At 38.1% G+C, this 16,291-nt stretch overlaps 1 protein-coding gene across 1 annotated transcript in view; it reads right to left on the bottom strand.

The window, feature by feature from the left end:
- The window catches only part of PLPPR5 (phospholipid phosphatase related 5), a 44,746-nt gene that overhangs the window by 10,216 nt on the left and 18,239 nt on the right, over window positions 1-16,291 (bottom strand). The window contains exons 2-4 of the mRNA XM_029963230.1: window positions 13,029-13,161; window positions 10,490-10,740; window positions 1,609-1,785 (exon numbers count right to left, since the gene is read on the bottom strand). Coding sequence (XP_029819090.1) covers window positions 1,609-1,785; window positions 10,490-10,740; window positions 13,029-13,161 — 561 coding nt within the window. The remainder of the gene's footprint in view (window positions 1-1,608; window positions 1,786-10,489; window positions 10,741-13,028; window positions 13,162-16,291) is intronic.

The raw sequence follows: 16,291 nt of genomic DNA, 5'->3' as shown, positions 1-16,291 counted from the left end.
ATTAGGCAGAAATGACACCAGCTTTAGTCACAGCTTTACAGTAGAAACACTGAAATGTGAAGTTCATGTTTTACAGAAAATCCTTAATTAATATTTCAAGACAAAAGACTTTCAACCAATTTATTGTTACATACATCATTTGGGAACTAAAAAACCCTCTTATATAAAGAAAATCCTTTATAAAGAAAATCCATTACTCAATCTGAATAATAGAACACTAAGGCACGAACCCCGCTACAGAACACCAATTATCAGTGTCATGAAGAGATGTCCAGAGCACGTGCAGCAGCACATGGCATTAACCTTAAACTCCTATGAAGGCCAGTACCCTCTAAGTTTTGATCAGCAAAGACTTCTTCAAATGGAGAGTGAGAAAGGGAACAAAGCAAGGACCATCCCCAAGTCTAAATGCAACTCTAAATCTGTTCAGGGCAGCAGTGGTTCTTCCACAGGGACTTAGGAATGTGATATACACCAGTTTGTTTGTGTTTCTACTAATTCAGATGCTCAGCTGAGTAGCAATGTTTGCCAACTGTATTTTCTTCAAAACACAACTAAATTTGATATCATGTTACTCAAAGGAGTTTATGCAATATACATCAGAAAATACAAGAAAAAGTGTGGGACAGATTTCTTCTCTATTCTTTTCTATTACTTTAGGGGAATGAACAGAATGTAAAAACTTAAACATGAACAACCAAGTATAACTCCTGGACACCTTGTGTGGAAGGGAACATTTGGAAATGCAAGCAGGTATATTTTAAAAGAGACCTGCAACTGTCCTTGCATTTCTCAGAGGATAGAAAATACCCATCGTACCCATCCCTGGGAGGGTTCTCAGCCAAGCCAAGTCTTCAGATTCAAGATCTTGAGACCAAGAAAAAAACCCCTCAAAAGTGTTTTCAAGGAGGAAAAAAATCAAAGGTGTACTTAGAACTATTACAAGCAGCCAGGCAGACAAACTTGTAGGCAATAAACAGCAGTGACTGTTCTATTCTATAGCCTTGCACTGCAGATATTAGTGGAGCTGATTAATAGATCAGAAATAGCTTTCTGACACACACACTAGTCATCGGGAACTGTGGTTAACAATCAGGTTTTGGAACACAGTTCCAGAAAAGGAAAAGGCTAAACAAAGATAGTGGGTTTTTTTTATAGAGAATAACACAAAATTTCAATGTAAACCCAAATCAACATGAAAGGAATTCATTAGGGTTACTTTAAAGTCAGAAAAACAAATGCTACCTATTCTCTGATCAGTGTAGGTATCACTACATCAAATTTAATACTTTATACATGAAATCATAACTATATGTTTTTCTGAGGCATATATAATTCCTTAAAGTGGGCCTTGATGCAAAGATTACTGTTTGAAATGCTACAGTCTGGTTTATATGGAAGTCAAAAGAGATCACACGATCAGTCCTTTCATGACTTCACATTTGTGAGAGTATCTAAATATAACAAAGGAAACTGATAACTAATTAAAAACCCTAAAATTAGCAACACATCTTTTGTCATTTAGTGGTCTGATTTTATTTTTTTTTTAGAGATGCAAACTTAAACATTGATTTTTTTCAAACAGAAGTTACACAGATACACACTTACCAAGAAGACTGCTATAGATATTCCGATTACAAATCCTGCTATTACATCTGACCAGTGATTTCGATACTCTGCTACTCTGTTGATTCCAGTAAGGAAAGCCAAGCACATTAAACCCAAACATAGAACAGGTTTTGCAAGCCTTGTTCCTCTGGCTTTCACTGTATTGGTGATATACATCTGAAAATTAGAAAGGAAGAAAGTGTAAGATTGATGGATCTCTTCCACTAATTAGTGAATAAAAACTCTACATTTTGTTTGAATAGACTCTGTGTATTTGATGCCTTTTTTTTTTTTGGAAGGGGAGGTGGTAAAGAAATAAGGAAATAGAGCACTAGATAAAGTCACCACGCTCTTTTGCTGGGGAAATAGAAATAGAAGCAGACCATACAGCAAAATTACATTTTATATGAACCTGAAAAGCCCACAGAAAACCAGGCAAATTAGATAATCCTACCGTATTACTCCCAATCTATGTATTTATTTATTTTTATAAAGGTAAAAAGACTGATTTTCCACTGTGCAGTGCTGACAGCTACAGAAAAAGATCTTTACTCTGAAAGGGGTTACATAAAGACCTTATTTTTATTAGCAAATGCTTTTTTTCCATTTACACCACTACTTCATGTGACTAATTTAGTGATTTGTCAAAAATCAGTGAAAAGGTGAAAGAAAAGTGTCAAACAGCAGTGAAAATTAAACTAAATGTCAGCATTTACTTTTATAAATAATGTGTAATGGTTTCAACCAGTGCTGAACTAATACAACTCTGTACTTCACACAAACCAATCTAAATGCAGCAAGTTTTATGCATCAGACTGTGAGAAATCCATTTGCCCTGCTTGCAGTCTGACTCTCCCTGTGCAATACTACTGAATTAAAAGCACTGCTTGATGACAGAGAAGCTCTTCTGCCCTAAAGTGCATTAGTGACTACTAGGTTTAAGCCAGCACTCTCCAAGCTCTGATGGGCCAATGGAAAAAATGAATATAAAATATTTTAATATCCTTTCTCTTGAACCTTGGCATTAAGACTGCTTGAAAGACTTCTCCACTCTCCACATTCCAAAAAAAAAAAATATATATATATATACTTCAACCGATAAGATTTTTGAGGAAGAAGTTTCTAATTTCTCCAATTAAACCCCTGAAATTCTTAAATCTTCAAATTTTAAACAGAGTTCAAGTTTTTTGATGGAGGAATGCAAGTATTTCCTATGGAGCTGCACTAGAGAATCCAAGTGTGTAATGCCATCACTTTGAACTGCAAAGGGAAACAGATGAATCTCTATTGAAGAACCAGTACCATGTTTCTGGGCAACAAATGGTTGGGGTTTTTTCTGTACTAACTGAAACTTCAGTGGAATTTACTGTGTAATCAGTTAATGAAGTGCTTCAATAATCCAGTCAAGAACTGGTTTAGAAAGTGTGGATAAATTAACTGATAAAGTAGTGGACAGAATTTCTTCAAAAAGAGCAATATCTGACAATAATTTCGTCCAAAACACTGAAGAAAGATCCACGGTTTAGAGAATGAAACAAAACTTAATCTTAAAATCACATCAGAGTACTGCAACACAAATCTTCAGTGTACTTTATATGATGAACAGCAAACAAGTAGCAAGCTTTCCACTAATTCAGACAGAGTAAAGGTTTGCAAAAAGAGGTTTGGGATGTATCTCCAGGCCACATGTCTCCTCTCTTCTTCCTAGACCATTTCAGAAACAGTGTTTCTCCCTTTGCTGACTATCCTTTTATCTTAGCTCCTTATATTTAGCAGGCTATCTTCAGTGAGTTACTCTTACCATGCAGAAGGCTGGACAACAGCAATTTCCAGCTTTTTAGCCCCACTGGTTTTCTACGAGCTACAAACAGAGTAATGCACAATGAATTAACTCAGCAACCCTCTATTTTAGTGAGTCTCATTGTAGTCCTGAATACTACCACCATTATCCACATTCACACTACATGTTAGGACATCTGGTGATAGCAAAAATATTTGAATATTTTGAATACACAGTAAGAACAGCTTGGGTGAAGTTGACAAGGAAGTTGTCAGGAAACTACCCTGCATGTAATTCTGTATTGTGGCATATTAAATTGAAATTACTACTGAGAAGGAAAAACCTGCTTATTTCAGTAACCTATAACACCTGGTCATCACTCAAGAAGAATATCTGCATTTTTATTAGGACAAAACACATAATACAAATGATTGATTCTGCAGTACTTCAGTCAAACTTCAACATTTTTAATATAAAGCTAAACCAAAAAGTGTGCTGCAAAAAATTCTCAAAATCTTCCCACAACAAAGCATGTCCTTCAAATTCCTACTCAGACAAAGCACTGAGCAGAAACAACCACATGCTGTGGTTCAACACATTCATGTTGTGCTCACATGAGTAGTAATGACCTCCATTTGTGAAGTCCCTTCCTATATGTGCAATCAAGATTGTCATGCCCAGTTCATTACTCAAAATAACCTGAGGGTTCTGACAGCATAGGTACTATTTCTGTCTTTTCTTTAAATAACAGGAACCACTGATGTTAAGAATAGCATTATATTAAAATATTAAGAATCAATAGAAACAAGGTAAACTTTTCCTGAAACAATGTAATGAAAAGTCTGTATATATGCAAAACTCTATATAGCAAATGTAGTCTCTTTCCAAGCCAGGATTCACAGATAATCCATTTTAAAACTTGACCTCTTGCAGCTCTAGAACAATATGTTAACACAGTCCACTCAGTCAAAGATCTGATTTGCATTAAGAAAAAAATATCATTAGGCTGTTGTTTTCTTCTTAATTCTGGTGGAAAAGTTATAAACCAGCACAGTTAGTAATTGACAAAGAATAAACATCTTGAAAAGATGACAGGATTTTTCTTCTCTTATTTTTAATAAATATTAATGCAATATCAACAAAGGAAAATAGCTCAGTGATTTTAAAACATTAGTAAGAATGAACAACAATATAATTTTTTACATGGGTAAAGATGTTTACTGAACAACTTCATCTCAGTTCCTTTTAAAGAAAAAAAACTGGGAGATGAGGAATCTAATTAAAGCAAACTTTTAAATTAGTCAACAGCAAGACCAGCAGCAGAGATTTTGTATGTAAGGTAGAGTAGTTAGAATTAACTTAGGAGGTTGCACATTCTTCTGCAACATTAGATCAGTGGTGAATCTTCTCTTGAAGAACCTCTGCTACTGCTTTTCCTTCTTCCTGAAATAAGATTTTAGTATTAAAAGACATAAAGGTGACACCAGCACACAGACAGTGTCAGTCATACAAGGAGGTGGATTGTTACCTGATCACACAATATAACAATATTTACTAGATTTTCAGAAAAACCGCAAATATTGACCTTCAGTCTTAGAGATACTGGAAGTGAAACTGTCAGAGAATGTTGTAAATTGAAAGAAAAACTTTAAATGAAGTGGGTTTGAAAAACATGTATTTCAAAGATCAAAGTCAAAGCAAGCTACCTGTTTCTGACATGACTGGCTCAGAGCATAGTGTAAGGAATAATCATAGCATTGACACTCAGCTTGTGCTGGGAAATATTTCAAAAGTGTTGTGTTGCAAGTCCTATGTGAAATATGTCCCAAATCTAGTGTAAACAAAATCATTCCAAAACACATAATTTTATGTTTAGTGTGGGACAAAGCAGACTCCTGGGCTATGCTGGAAGCTCTTCCTAGGCATCTTTCAGCTGTCTTTAGGCCCACCCACATAAACATCTGCACACACAAACACACATGGAACAGGACCCAGACTCCCCTTTTAGTTTCAGAGGAGCTAGATGTCAGCCTGGGTGCACCAGCCAGGAGAGAGGATACTTTTCCTAGCTGATTTCATCAACCTGGGGCCCAGGTATGCAGTAAGAAGATTCCCTTCATTCCTCCCTGAAGCAGACAGTCTGGAGGACTGGCCAGTCCATTAGTGGGCAGTGAACAATGACTCATGAAGCAGAATGAGGAAGGAATCACAGTACACGCACCTATCTCAGGCAGCACTTCAAATATAAATTATTTCATGGTTTCTTTTGCTTTTACAGTATGTTATCATTAAAGAAATAATATTGAACTATTCAAGTAATAGAAGAAATGTTATAAATGGTCCAAAGGAACTTTCAATATTCATCATACTTACTAGAACAGGGACACTTGGAGACCAAAAAGCTGAAAAAGTAGTGGGTTGTAGTAGTCTATAACCAGGTTCAATGTTTAGTTAGAATCCTGACTGACAATCTAAAATCTCTTCAGCTTCTTCTGTTAATAATTATTTCTAGAGCACACCACAGTCATATTCTCAAATCATCTGTGTCCTTCTGCAACTACCCACTGAAGATCTTTTTTAGTATTTCTGAAGCCTCCTCCAGCTTTCTCCATATGTTTTGCACTTATTACTGATGACCTCAGACAAAGACTGGCTTTCAAAGTCAGGGGTCTGGGTTGGCAAAAGGAAAAGAAAGCTCTAGAAATTCTGAACCTTACTATTCGTTTTACCACTACAAGCTCCCCACATCTGTAACTGTAAACAACTGGAGAAGGAAAGAGGTATCTTTCACTGTACCAGGAATACAGAGGTTGTTATCTTGAGCAACTGAATTGTCATGAAGAGCTGACTGGCATGAAATATCTGTAAGTCTTTAGATAAATAGCGTGATCAAACTGTAATGTTATTTTATTATTCAGCCTGAAAATAACCAACACACTCAACATATGAAGCCTATGATGTTTGTGGTACAATTAGGATTGAGGGACACTTTTACTTGCTGCACCAGATACCAAAAAGAAATTCCACATTCCTAACATTACCCCTGAAAGACAGCCCAAAGAATCCTTTAATTCTTTCATTTCCTAACAAAAAATGGACAAAGTTGACTCAATAAGGTGGCTCTGCTACTACCTTTCCTCCTAAACACTCCTGCAAGTCCATCAGAAGCCTATCATGGCTCAATCAGCATCCTGTTTAGCTGGAGCCAAACAGGCACTTCAAGACAAAGCACAGGTGAAACTAGACCTACAGCTAACAATTGGATCAAGGAAGGACACTGAGGAGAATGTCACCATGTTGCCAGCACTGTGACCCCGACTGCCTTGCTGTCTTTTCCCAGTGACTTACAAACACACTAAACTGTAAAAATGATGCAGCAGAATGTCAGGAGCAAGAACCTTGCAGGAAAGACGATCATAGGTCAAACAAAAGCTCTGCAGAGAAGAAGAAACTCTTTGCAAGCTTTACGTGTTAGTCCTGTCTGAGGCTGTAGATGAGGCCAAGGACTCACAGTACAAAGCAACAAAAGCTGCCTACAGACTTAAGGGCTACGTTATCAAGACATTAAGCCTGTTCCTCTATTATTACAAATCCAAAGGAAGTCTGAAATGTATGTGGTAACACCAAGTTCAGACACTTCCCTACAGACTGGTTGGCTGCCACCTGCTCTTGTCCAATGTAGTAAGAACAACAACAACAAAAAAGCAAAATTTTAGAGAATTAATTAAAATTTGTCTTGAACTACAACTAGCAATAACTAGTCCCCTAGGTCTGAAGTACCAAAGGATGACTGGTAGTCACAAGTCTTATATTTAAATCTATGGGAATTGGTTGACTAAATCTTCATATATCACTTTGAAATCCTACCAAAAAAAAGGACTCGTGACTTCTCATTTCTGTGTCTCAGTTGTAGAAAAAAACCCAAGTATGTGCATACTTGGCTGCTTCAAAACATCCCTCTACTTGTCCAGGCTGTGTCAACTTACACATAGCAAAATCTAGCTTATACAATTCTATTCTATTTGATAAAGTTGCAGTGTTTGCCTTAATACCTATGTTAGCAAATGTTGTTCCAGCTGAGAAAGGTGAATTGCAATGCTCATAAGAAATGAAAGTAAAAATAAACAAACAAAAGATCTCGGATGAGTTGAGCAGACACCTAAGGAAAAACGCAGGTGGTAGCCAGCTCGGTTAGAGATTTCAGAACAGATTTACAGTAGTTCATTTGGAATACACTGGTACACTGGGAAAAATAAACCTGAAAGTCTGAAGAAGACAGGTAATGCATTATTGAGAGCATGTTTGGAGCAGGGTAGAGAAAGCATCTAACCACTGTGCTGCCTTTCAACACTTCCATTGCTAAGTCCTTCTTGAAAGAAAGTAATGGAGGAAAACATTTACAGAGAGGTCTAAATATTAGCAATACAACTGTTTGAAAAAGACTGTACTTTCAAGCAGGAGGGGAATTCTGGGTTACCATAGCAGCCACCCACTCTCAAAATTGGGGAAGGGGGAAAAAAGAAGAGTCAAGAACTTAGATGAAAAAAGAAGCTATTGTTAACCAGACAATATGCTAGGTGATAAGAACGTGGCTGCACCTCAATGGAACGAGGTAAAGCACAGGCTTTGTTTCTAAACGGGTTGACCGGTTAAATCACACAAGTCTGACAGTGAAATCACACAAGTCTGATGGCATTTACTTCATCCCTTCAGAGAGCAAGGACTCAGATCAGCTTGTTGTGTGTTTCTTGTCTTTAAGGTGGTTTTGTTTTGTGCACAGTTGGTTAAAATATCCAGGGAGGATTCTGTAACAATCTCTCCCTCTCTCCCAAATTCCTTTTAACCAAAAAGAAAGTACATTTTGTACCAGAGATTATATGCTAATGAAATATTGAGTAATATATGGAGGTCTTTATGTCCATGCTCTCAATAACTGTTGTAACATGGCTCAAAGACTAGGCTACTGTTTTAAATCTTCTACTCCAGTGAACAGTGATGAGAAAATTGTTATTTAGGGCCAACTATCTTGACAAACATCATGTCAGCATAAGGACATGACCTCAAATATTGGAACATGGCAAATTTCCCCCCCCCGGTGTGTAATAAACAGTATTTTTAGCTTCAGTCATGCAGTAGGATAAAAAAAAAAAAACACAAAACCAAACAAACAACTGCCAACATTGTGCCATTGCATCAAGGAGCTACTATAAGAACTCAGAAGTCCTAAGAGCAGCTTATAGTGCTTCAGTTAAATCATGAGTGTCATGCATCATGCAGCAATACAGTAGTAACATAGAATATATTTATTTCTGCAGGTACTGAAAGAGTACATAGTCATGAAATGGATCACAGCAGTTTTAATTTTTGATATCACTAACTGTATATTGACCAGAGGCAAGGTTTGCATAAAGTATTCCTTGCTCATGTCAAAAGCCACTGATACTAGGCATTAAAAACTTTACTAATGTCTACTTTTTGTTTTTAAAATGTATTAATCTGATTTTCCTTCCTGCTTTGCAGTAGCTGAACAGTTGGTTTCCTTTAGTTACGGTGACTCATGGTAGCAGTGGAAATACAACTTTACAGATGGATGAGAAAAATAGGAGCAATTAAAATAAAAATTCTGAGTATTTTCTAAAATAGCTTGCACCAAATTTAGAGGTATGTTTCAGTGAAGCAAAAGCTTAGATATCTCCCCAAATAAAGACAATACTATCAGGAGACTTACAGTTGCCTCAAGTTAGAATAGAATATTATTGATCATCTCTTATTTGCAGATAACACTTGCCTGTACTAACTGTTAATCCACATCTCTTAAATGACATTGCTCACAAGCAACTTTTGGTAAATGTTACCATCAGTGCTGCAGATTTAATCAACTGGTTCTAAACTCATATGCAGAAGCACAGAGTTGACACACTGCCTGTGGATGGGGTGGGATCTTTGCCACGTTGGCAAATATCAGTTTCCAGATCAATCAGGAATTAAATTGGGTCATTCAGTATATGTTCAAAAGCAATACACACTCACACAATTACATCTAAATGTGTGTACACACACACATACATATATACAACATACATGTATAGGCAGGCCACTGTTCAAATACTGAGGGAATTAAAGGGATGAGTCCTGCAATGATCAGAGGTACACACAAACACACTTGTTTGGTTTCCCACTGATACTATGAGGGCGGTCCTGGGCCCATCCGGAGGGCTACAATGGACTGATTACCAGCTCAGGTCAGGTCAGAGACTCCCACAGGCATGTGCTGGGGACAGTACATGAACAAGATTTGCCCCTGTTCAAGACTAGAATGATATGCACTCCAAACTAAGCCAGTGAATACTTCACAGAATTACATGAGTGAGATTCATAGGTCACTCTTCCTCTGCCCTGCCTCTCCTCAGCCTGTACAAGAGCTCTGATGCCAGGCAGTAAACACCAGTTTTTATCCCAGCCCTGTTCATCATTCCCTGTAACAGAAAGGAGAGAGGGGAAAAAAGGGTGGATTGTCTTGTAGCCCACCTCATTGCATAATAGCCAAACAGACTTTGCAGGAACAGTGAGGTACCTGTAAATGCCAATCCTTGTACCAAAAGACATGCACGGATCTCAGGAAACCTGCAGAGATCAGATGCAGATATATGCCCACCCTTCTGCTTCACCTCACCAAAGAATATGGCCATGTGCAACTCTACTGATCTGTACTGGGTTAAAATGTGGAAAGGAACCACTATCAGTCAGAGGCAGTCAGTTCCTACCCTTATTCTTTACCACCCAACAAACTATTGTCCTACAAGCTCTGGAAGTAGGGAAAAAGTAAACCAAGAAACTGTTTATCCTAAATCTGTAACCCTTTATGGACAATTTGCCCTCTCTCAGCCTTGGCTTTCAAGGCTCAGAAACCACTACACCTTGTCAGAATTAAGTCCAATGAATCACATTCTTAAAGGCCTCACAGTAAGTCACAGAAGCTGTACATACACAAAATCAGTCAACAGTTGCCTTATCTTCTGCCCATTCCTCCCTCCTCCCCCTCACAGTGTGAGCCATTTGCTCTCAACAACATAGTGACATTAAATAGTACAATATACTTACAGCCAGATACATAGCTGCATATACGCTTAGTGCTGCTTCTTTGGATGGGAATGTCTTTCTGGCTTTCATGATAAGGTCTGGATTTCCAGTACAGGCATGAACGCTACTGATGAACTGTGTATACTGTTTACATCCCAGTGCTGTATAGTTGGGTTTACAAAGTGCAAGAAAATGGGGTGCAAGATTCCCTGTTACTACTTGTCCAGCATTTACAAAGATGTCCGTAGCAAACAGTCCAAATGCGTAAATTCCTAAAGATGGAAACAAAGAGTTAAATTTCCTGACAATTTCACCAAAGGGCAACATATTATATTATTTATCAAAGCAATATACCAGCTTCTTCCATTCAAGAACATGAAAAATCCTTACATGTACTGTACCCTAAAGATCATGGCTCATGCTGGAGATGTTACTTTCCGACACAACTGCAGCAGCAACACTGCAATGTACCCACACACCTGATGTCTCTCCATCTTCCATAGGAGCACATTCACCTCTTTGCAAGTGGCCTACTTTCCTAGGCCCCCTAGCCATGCATGTTCCCTGTTTGAGGTAGGTAGCTATACTGGTACATAAATTTTGCCTATGTTCATTAAACATGGTGAAACAACTGAAGCACATTCTTCACCCTATAAATCTCCTTGAGAACCAAGGAAGCTAGGCACTGATGGAGAAGTAACTTGAAAAGTTGTAACACATACTGGACAAACATTTTCTTTTCCCTTGCAGCTGTAAAGAAATTAAAATACTGAATAATTCAACATTGCCATTCACAAGTTGTTTTCATCTGCCTGCTACTGGGTAAATCCCTATGCATGGCATATTAATCACAGTATCAACAGAGCAAGATAAAGACCTATATATTTGAGGAGCTACTTATGCTAAAGAGTTTTTTTAATCAGACATATCAGCAAAACATTAAGCACATGTACTCATTCATTAGAATGTAAATGCATGTATCTGATTACTTAAAAGAAAACAGATTTCTGCTTTTCTGAAGTCCCTCTCTATCCTTTTGTAAATAGAAAATGAGCTCTGGAAGAACATGCAAACACAGCACTCTGACCAGAAGGCAAAGCCAGTAGGTGCTTGTTCAAATTTCACCTGAGCTATAGATTCCCTCCTGTATTTCCACAGGCAAATCACCTTACCTCTCCCATACTCCAATTCACTCCAATATAAAGCAAGTTTTGGCAAATCCCAACTTCATGGGGCACCATGAGGACTCTACCAGATGAACACCACAGCAGCCACAATTTCACAGAAACGTGCATTTCTAAAGGTCAGGGTTTTTTTCTCAGCAAAGCCAGAGAATCAAGGATGATTTCTGGGATCTGGCTGGTCAGCAATGTCACACTAATGTTAATTCACCCTGGGATGCTAGACTCTGGTGAGCAGCAGACTGTGCCTAGCCAAGTCGCTTCACAGAAGGGCCCTTTCAGCAAGTCCCGAGGGTGTGCATTGCCCACATGTAGGTGGACACATCAGTTTGTGTGAGCACAATGGGTAGCGATGCCTCATCTGGTAGAACAGCACAGAGCCTTTTGTTCATCCCTGCCCTTCCTCACAATTTTTCTCTTTGCTACTGCGAAAAAAGGAGGGCCCACCTAGTAGGAAGGAAACTCAGGCACTGATTATACCCAAAGCAACCGGAGTGGGAGGAGCGCCTTACCATCACTCCCCACCTCCTTCAGACCTATGCACGACAGTGTCATCTCTAATGACTTTTTGCACTCAGTGTGACAGCAGCAATCGCCCTCTCAGAAGGCAGGCACGGCTGTTACACAAACACTGCAAATACAGACACAGCTGCACATGCCCTCCCTCCCCCTGTGACTGGGGCACGCAGCAGGATTAGCTGCCCCAAGGCTTCATTCCTCCAGCTGTTTCTCTTAGATACAACCACGAGAGAGAGAGAAGCAAACAATGGAACTGAGCCCTGCTATGGCATCCCTGCACGCATTAAGAAGCAGCATCTGGGAATATTTAACACACATTTTGAGTGGTGAGACTTCTCCTTCCAAACACGTTTAGAGCAAACTAAGTAGAAAAGATGACTCCTCATATCTACGGAAGTCAATGGGAGAGTTTCAGCCCAAATCAGTGTAGCATGGATTTACTACAGTTTTCTACTAGAGACTATAACACAATATCCAGACTAAGAAAGCACCTAAATTTGCTTGGTTTCAAATACACATTTGTATCCCAATGTCAACTTTGGCATGTGTGTGTGTACTGTCATCCACAGATATGGCACAAGGATATCTCCTTTCTTCATTTCACCCCACTCCAGGCCTGTTGATTATTTCCCCCCACCTTGTGATCTCATTTTTTTCTAGTTTTACAGCTGTTTCTGCAACTATTTTTTAATCCAAACATCCAAGAAGCTTCATTTGCTACCTAAAAGGAACACTGAACCTGAATTAAGACTACACACAAAATGTTGTACAGTTATCTGAGTATTTTCCCCAGGTCAAAATTAAGACATAATTGATCACTCTCACCATTCAGATAATGAAAGCAGTAATTTTGCTCATACCAAGGAATCTGATGGTCCTGCGCACCAGTGGATTTATATAACAACAGTCTCCAGTTAATATTGTTTTTTCTTGGTTTTCAAAATCCTTTGTAGCTAACTGTAGACAAAAGACTGCAGTTTCTCCAACGATAATCTTAGGGAAGGAGAAAAAAGGGGAGAGAAACGGTACATCAGATTACAGCAAGTAAAATACACTAATATTACAGAGACAGCCATCTCATCTTAAAGAAACAAGACCAAATCAGCACAAAAGACAACATAAGTAAATCAAGTTCTGTACATTAATCTTCTTATGAGGGAAGTATGTCTTATGGCTTGATTTACTTTATTTGCCTTAAAAGAGAATAAATTACTACAACCAGGATTTGGAGTCGACATAACATAACCTAGTTTTCAGGATGAGGGGAAAGAGAAAGAAAGAAATCTATTAGTTCAAGAACAACAGATCACATAATGCAGAAGATTTGCACCACAGTAAAGACCTAATCCTGAAAGACACTGAACATTTCAGTTTTCACACGGCTTTCACTGGCACTCAGCACTTCACAGGGTTGAGCTTTAAATTTTGCACCACAGCAGGTGAAAATTAAAAAAAAGAAAAAAAATCTTAACAGAACTCCTTTTCGCATCAGAGGTTTGGTTTGCCAGGAGGCACTTGACAGGGTTTGATTCTTATTTTGCCAGTTAAGTTTATCAAGTCTGGCTTCCTCATGCTTGAACAAAGTGTCACCACTGATATTTTAACACTGTTTCACATTCATTACACCAAAATGAATAAAGTTCTCGTGTCTATATATCATTTACATTATGGTTGGCAAAAAATAAACAAAAATCAAAAAATGAGAAAAATATGTATTTTAAATGTAAAATATCGCCTACACGTTGTGTATTTACCTATACAGCAAAGCATGGCCTTTAATTTATTCAAACAGTTATGGCATTGAGACTTAATAGCCAAAGCCAAGCCTTAAGCAGGTACCTATCTAAACCTACTATACTGAAGTGTTATGGTACGTAGCACAGGCATAATCAAAAAGTAAAGCAGAAGGGTCAAATACTGACCACTGTATTCCAAATCTGATTCATTGTGGGAATTATAGGCAAAGCTCTTCTACTCTTCTATATGAAAAGCTGTACCTTATTGAGGTACATCACACTTTAATAAACAGGAATGAAGATCAGCAAACTGAAGTCGTAATACCACACAAATACAAGAAACAAGGCCATTAAATCTGATTCACTGCCTAGGTTTTCCTAAACCTTTCACCTAAGAGGAAAGTACAAACCTTTTAATACATCACAATAGGTCTGAACAGTTCTACACACAGCACTGGTTACAAAAAACCCCACAACTATGGACACCGACTCACATTTACATTTTGTTTTCAGGAAGAATGCAATTAATGACCTTACTTAGCTGTGTGTAGATCTACACAGATAACCCTGGGGCTGAATTGTGACACACAGGAGAAAAGTGCTTCTTACAAATAATGTGACACAAGTAACAAAAATAACTGTGGTGGCAAGTGTGTAAAAAGCAAGATTCGGTTTGTCACCAAAACAGTCATTATCTATTACTTTAGACTGACTTCAGATCCTAGTGGAATTTTTACATCAAACAGAAATTTCAATACCTGAACTAACAAGTATCCTCTCTCTATTTTGATGCAAGCAAATTTTCAGCCTACTGAAGTAGAATTCCTTCATCTATAATTAGCAAATGATCAGTATACATGAAAAGTAACTCAACCTTGAATTCAAGGCCATCCAAATTAAGACAACCCAATGAATTCTTGAAAAAAACATAAAAATAAAAAAAACAGTTTTAATATGATTCATAAAGGTGAGAACTGAAACAATATTATTTTCTGAGTCACAGTAACGCCTTTCTTTCCTCTCATCAAGGACTAGGCAACCTGAACACAGTCAGATTCTGCATTTAACCAATTCTTTTTGCCAAACTCAATAAATTTCAGTAAAATTTTCACAGATTTTGAAACTCCAGGAAAAAGCAGAATTCAGCACAAGGGAAGCATCTGTGATATACAGCGCTCAACCTTTTGCAAGAACACCAAGAGAAAGAATGCCAGCAAGCTCAACTCTCCAGCTCCGAGCACAGACTGAATCTGCTGATCTAAGAATAAAGGCCTTCTTGCATGGTAGGGAAGTTGGGGTTAACGAAAGGCAGAACTGCTCACTCACTTATAGGAAAGGATATCCTCATTTTCAGCAACCTGTCTTCATTGGCTGCATCTAGATCCTTACTGCTGCCAACAATTTTTCCTTGTTACATTTCCCATCTTTGATGGTGACCTGGATGAAGAAAACCCTCTGTTCTGAGAATAGCAGGGAGCAGTGTTTGTTCTTAGCTGAATGAAAATACTCTTAGAGTGGGCACGTATATGTAAGGGTCAGAAGGACGCAGAACCTGGTTAAAGACAAAATTTTTGCTATAGCAGGCCTAGTGCTCTACTGTCAGAAGTAATCAGAGTGGGATATGCCACTGAGCACACAAGGCATTCGTCTCTATGCTTCTGTGGCTTCATTTTGACAGAATCCTTCTAGAATTTGGCAATAAATACAGGTCCTTTATTTTTCTGTACTGGCAGCTCAGCTAAAGCTGTTCTCCTTCCTCCATCCTTCAGCACAAGCACTGCTCATCTCAATAATCAGCCTATTGATGTTTCAGAAATGGAAAGAAAATCTTTTTCAATCTCAGCAAATCCCATGAGAGATTCTGTTTCTCAGTGCAATTCTTTCTCCTTCTCTCCAGCATCACTGGCAATAATCAGCCCTACACAGTAGAGGAAAAGGAGGGTGATCTCCCCCTTGCCCTTTACAATAATTTGCATGCCTGGAATATTCCTTGAAGGAATAATTTCTGTATTCCCGCTGGCACAGGAACCACCATTACCGCTTCCACTGCATATGCAAGTTATAATCAGTCAACAAATGACATTTAATTTAACAAAATTATTTGTGTACTTTTTCTCTAAGTCTTGGGGCAAAAAGTTTTTGGAATATTCCTAAACTTACAGTGAAAGATTGCAATGGAGAATCTGAATGTTCTGACAACACAAATCTCTGGACAAAACTACACAAGTTCAGGTATAGAAATATAATTTGTAATGGAAAGAAGAGGATATTAGAAGTATCTTTTACCTTATTCTAACAGGGTCATACTACTTAAGATCACTGTACAAATTTCTAGAAGGTATATATTAAAATTCTTAGCTCACAGATATTTTAACATCTGTTAAAAG

The sequence above is a fragment of the Manacus vitellinus genome, unplaced genomic scaffold, assembly GCF_001715985.3.
Source record: "Manacus vitellinus isolate BGI_N305 unplaced genomic scaffold, ASM171598v3 scaffold_56_pilon, whole genome shotgun sequence".
Classification (NCBI taxonomy): domain Eukaryota; kingdom Metazoa; phylum Chordata; class Aves; order Passeriformes; family Pipridae; genus Manacus; species Manacus vitellinus.
Note: the sequence above shows the minus strand (reverse complement) of the source record. Positions and strands in the feature narration are given on the sequence as shown.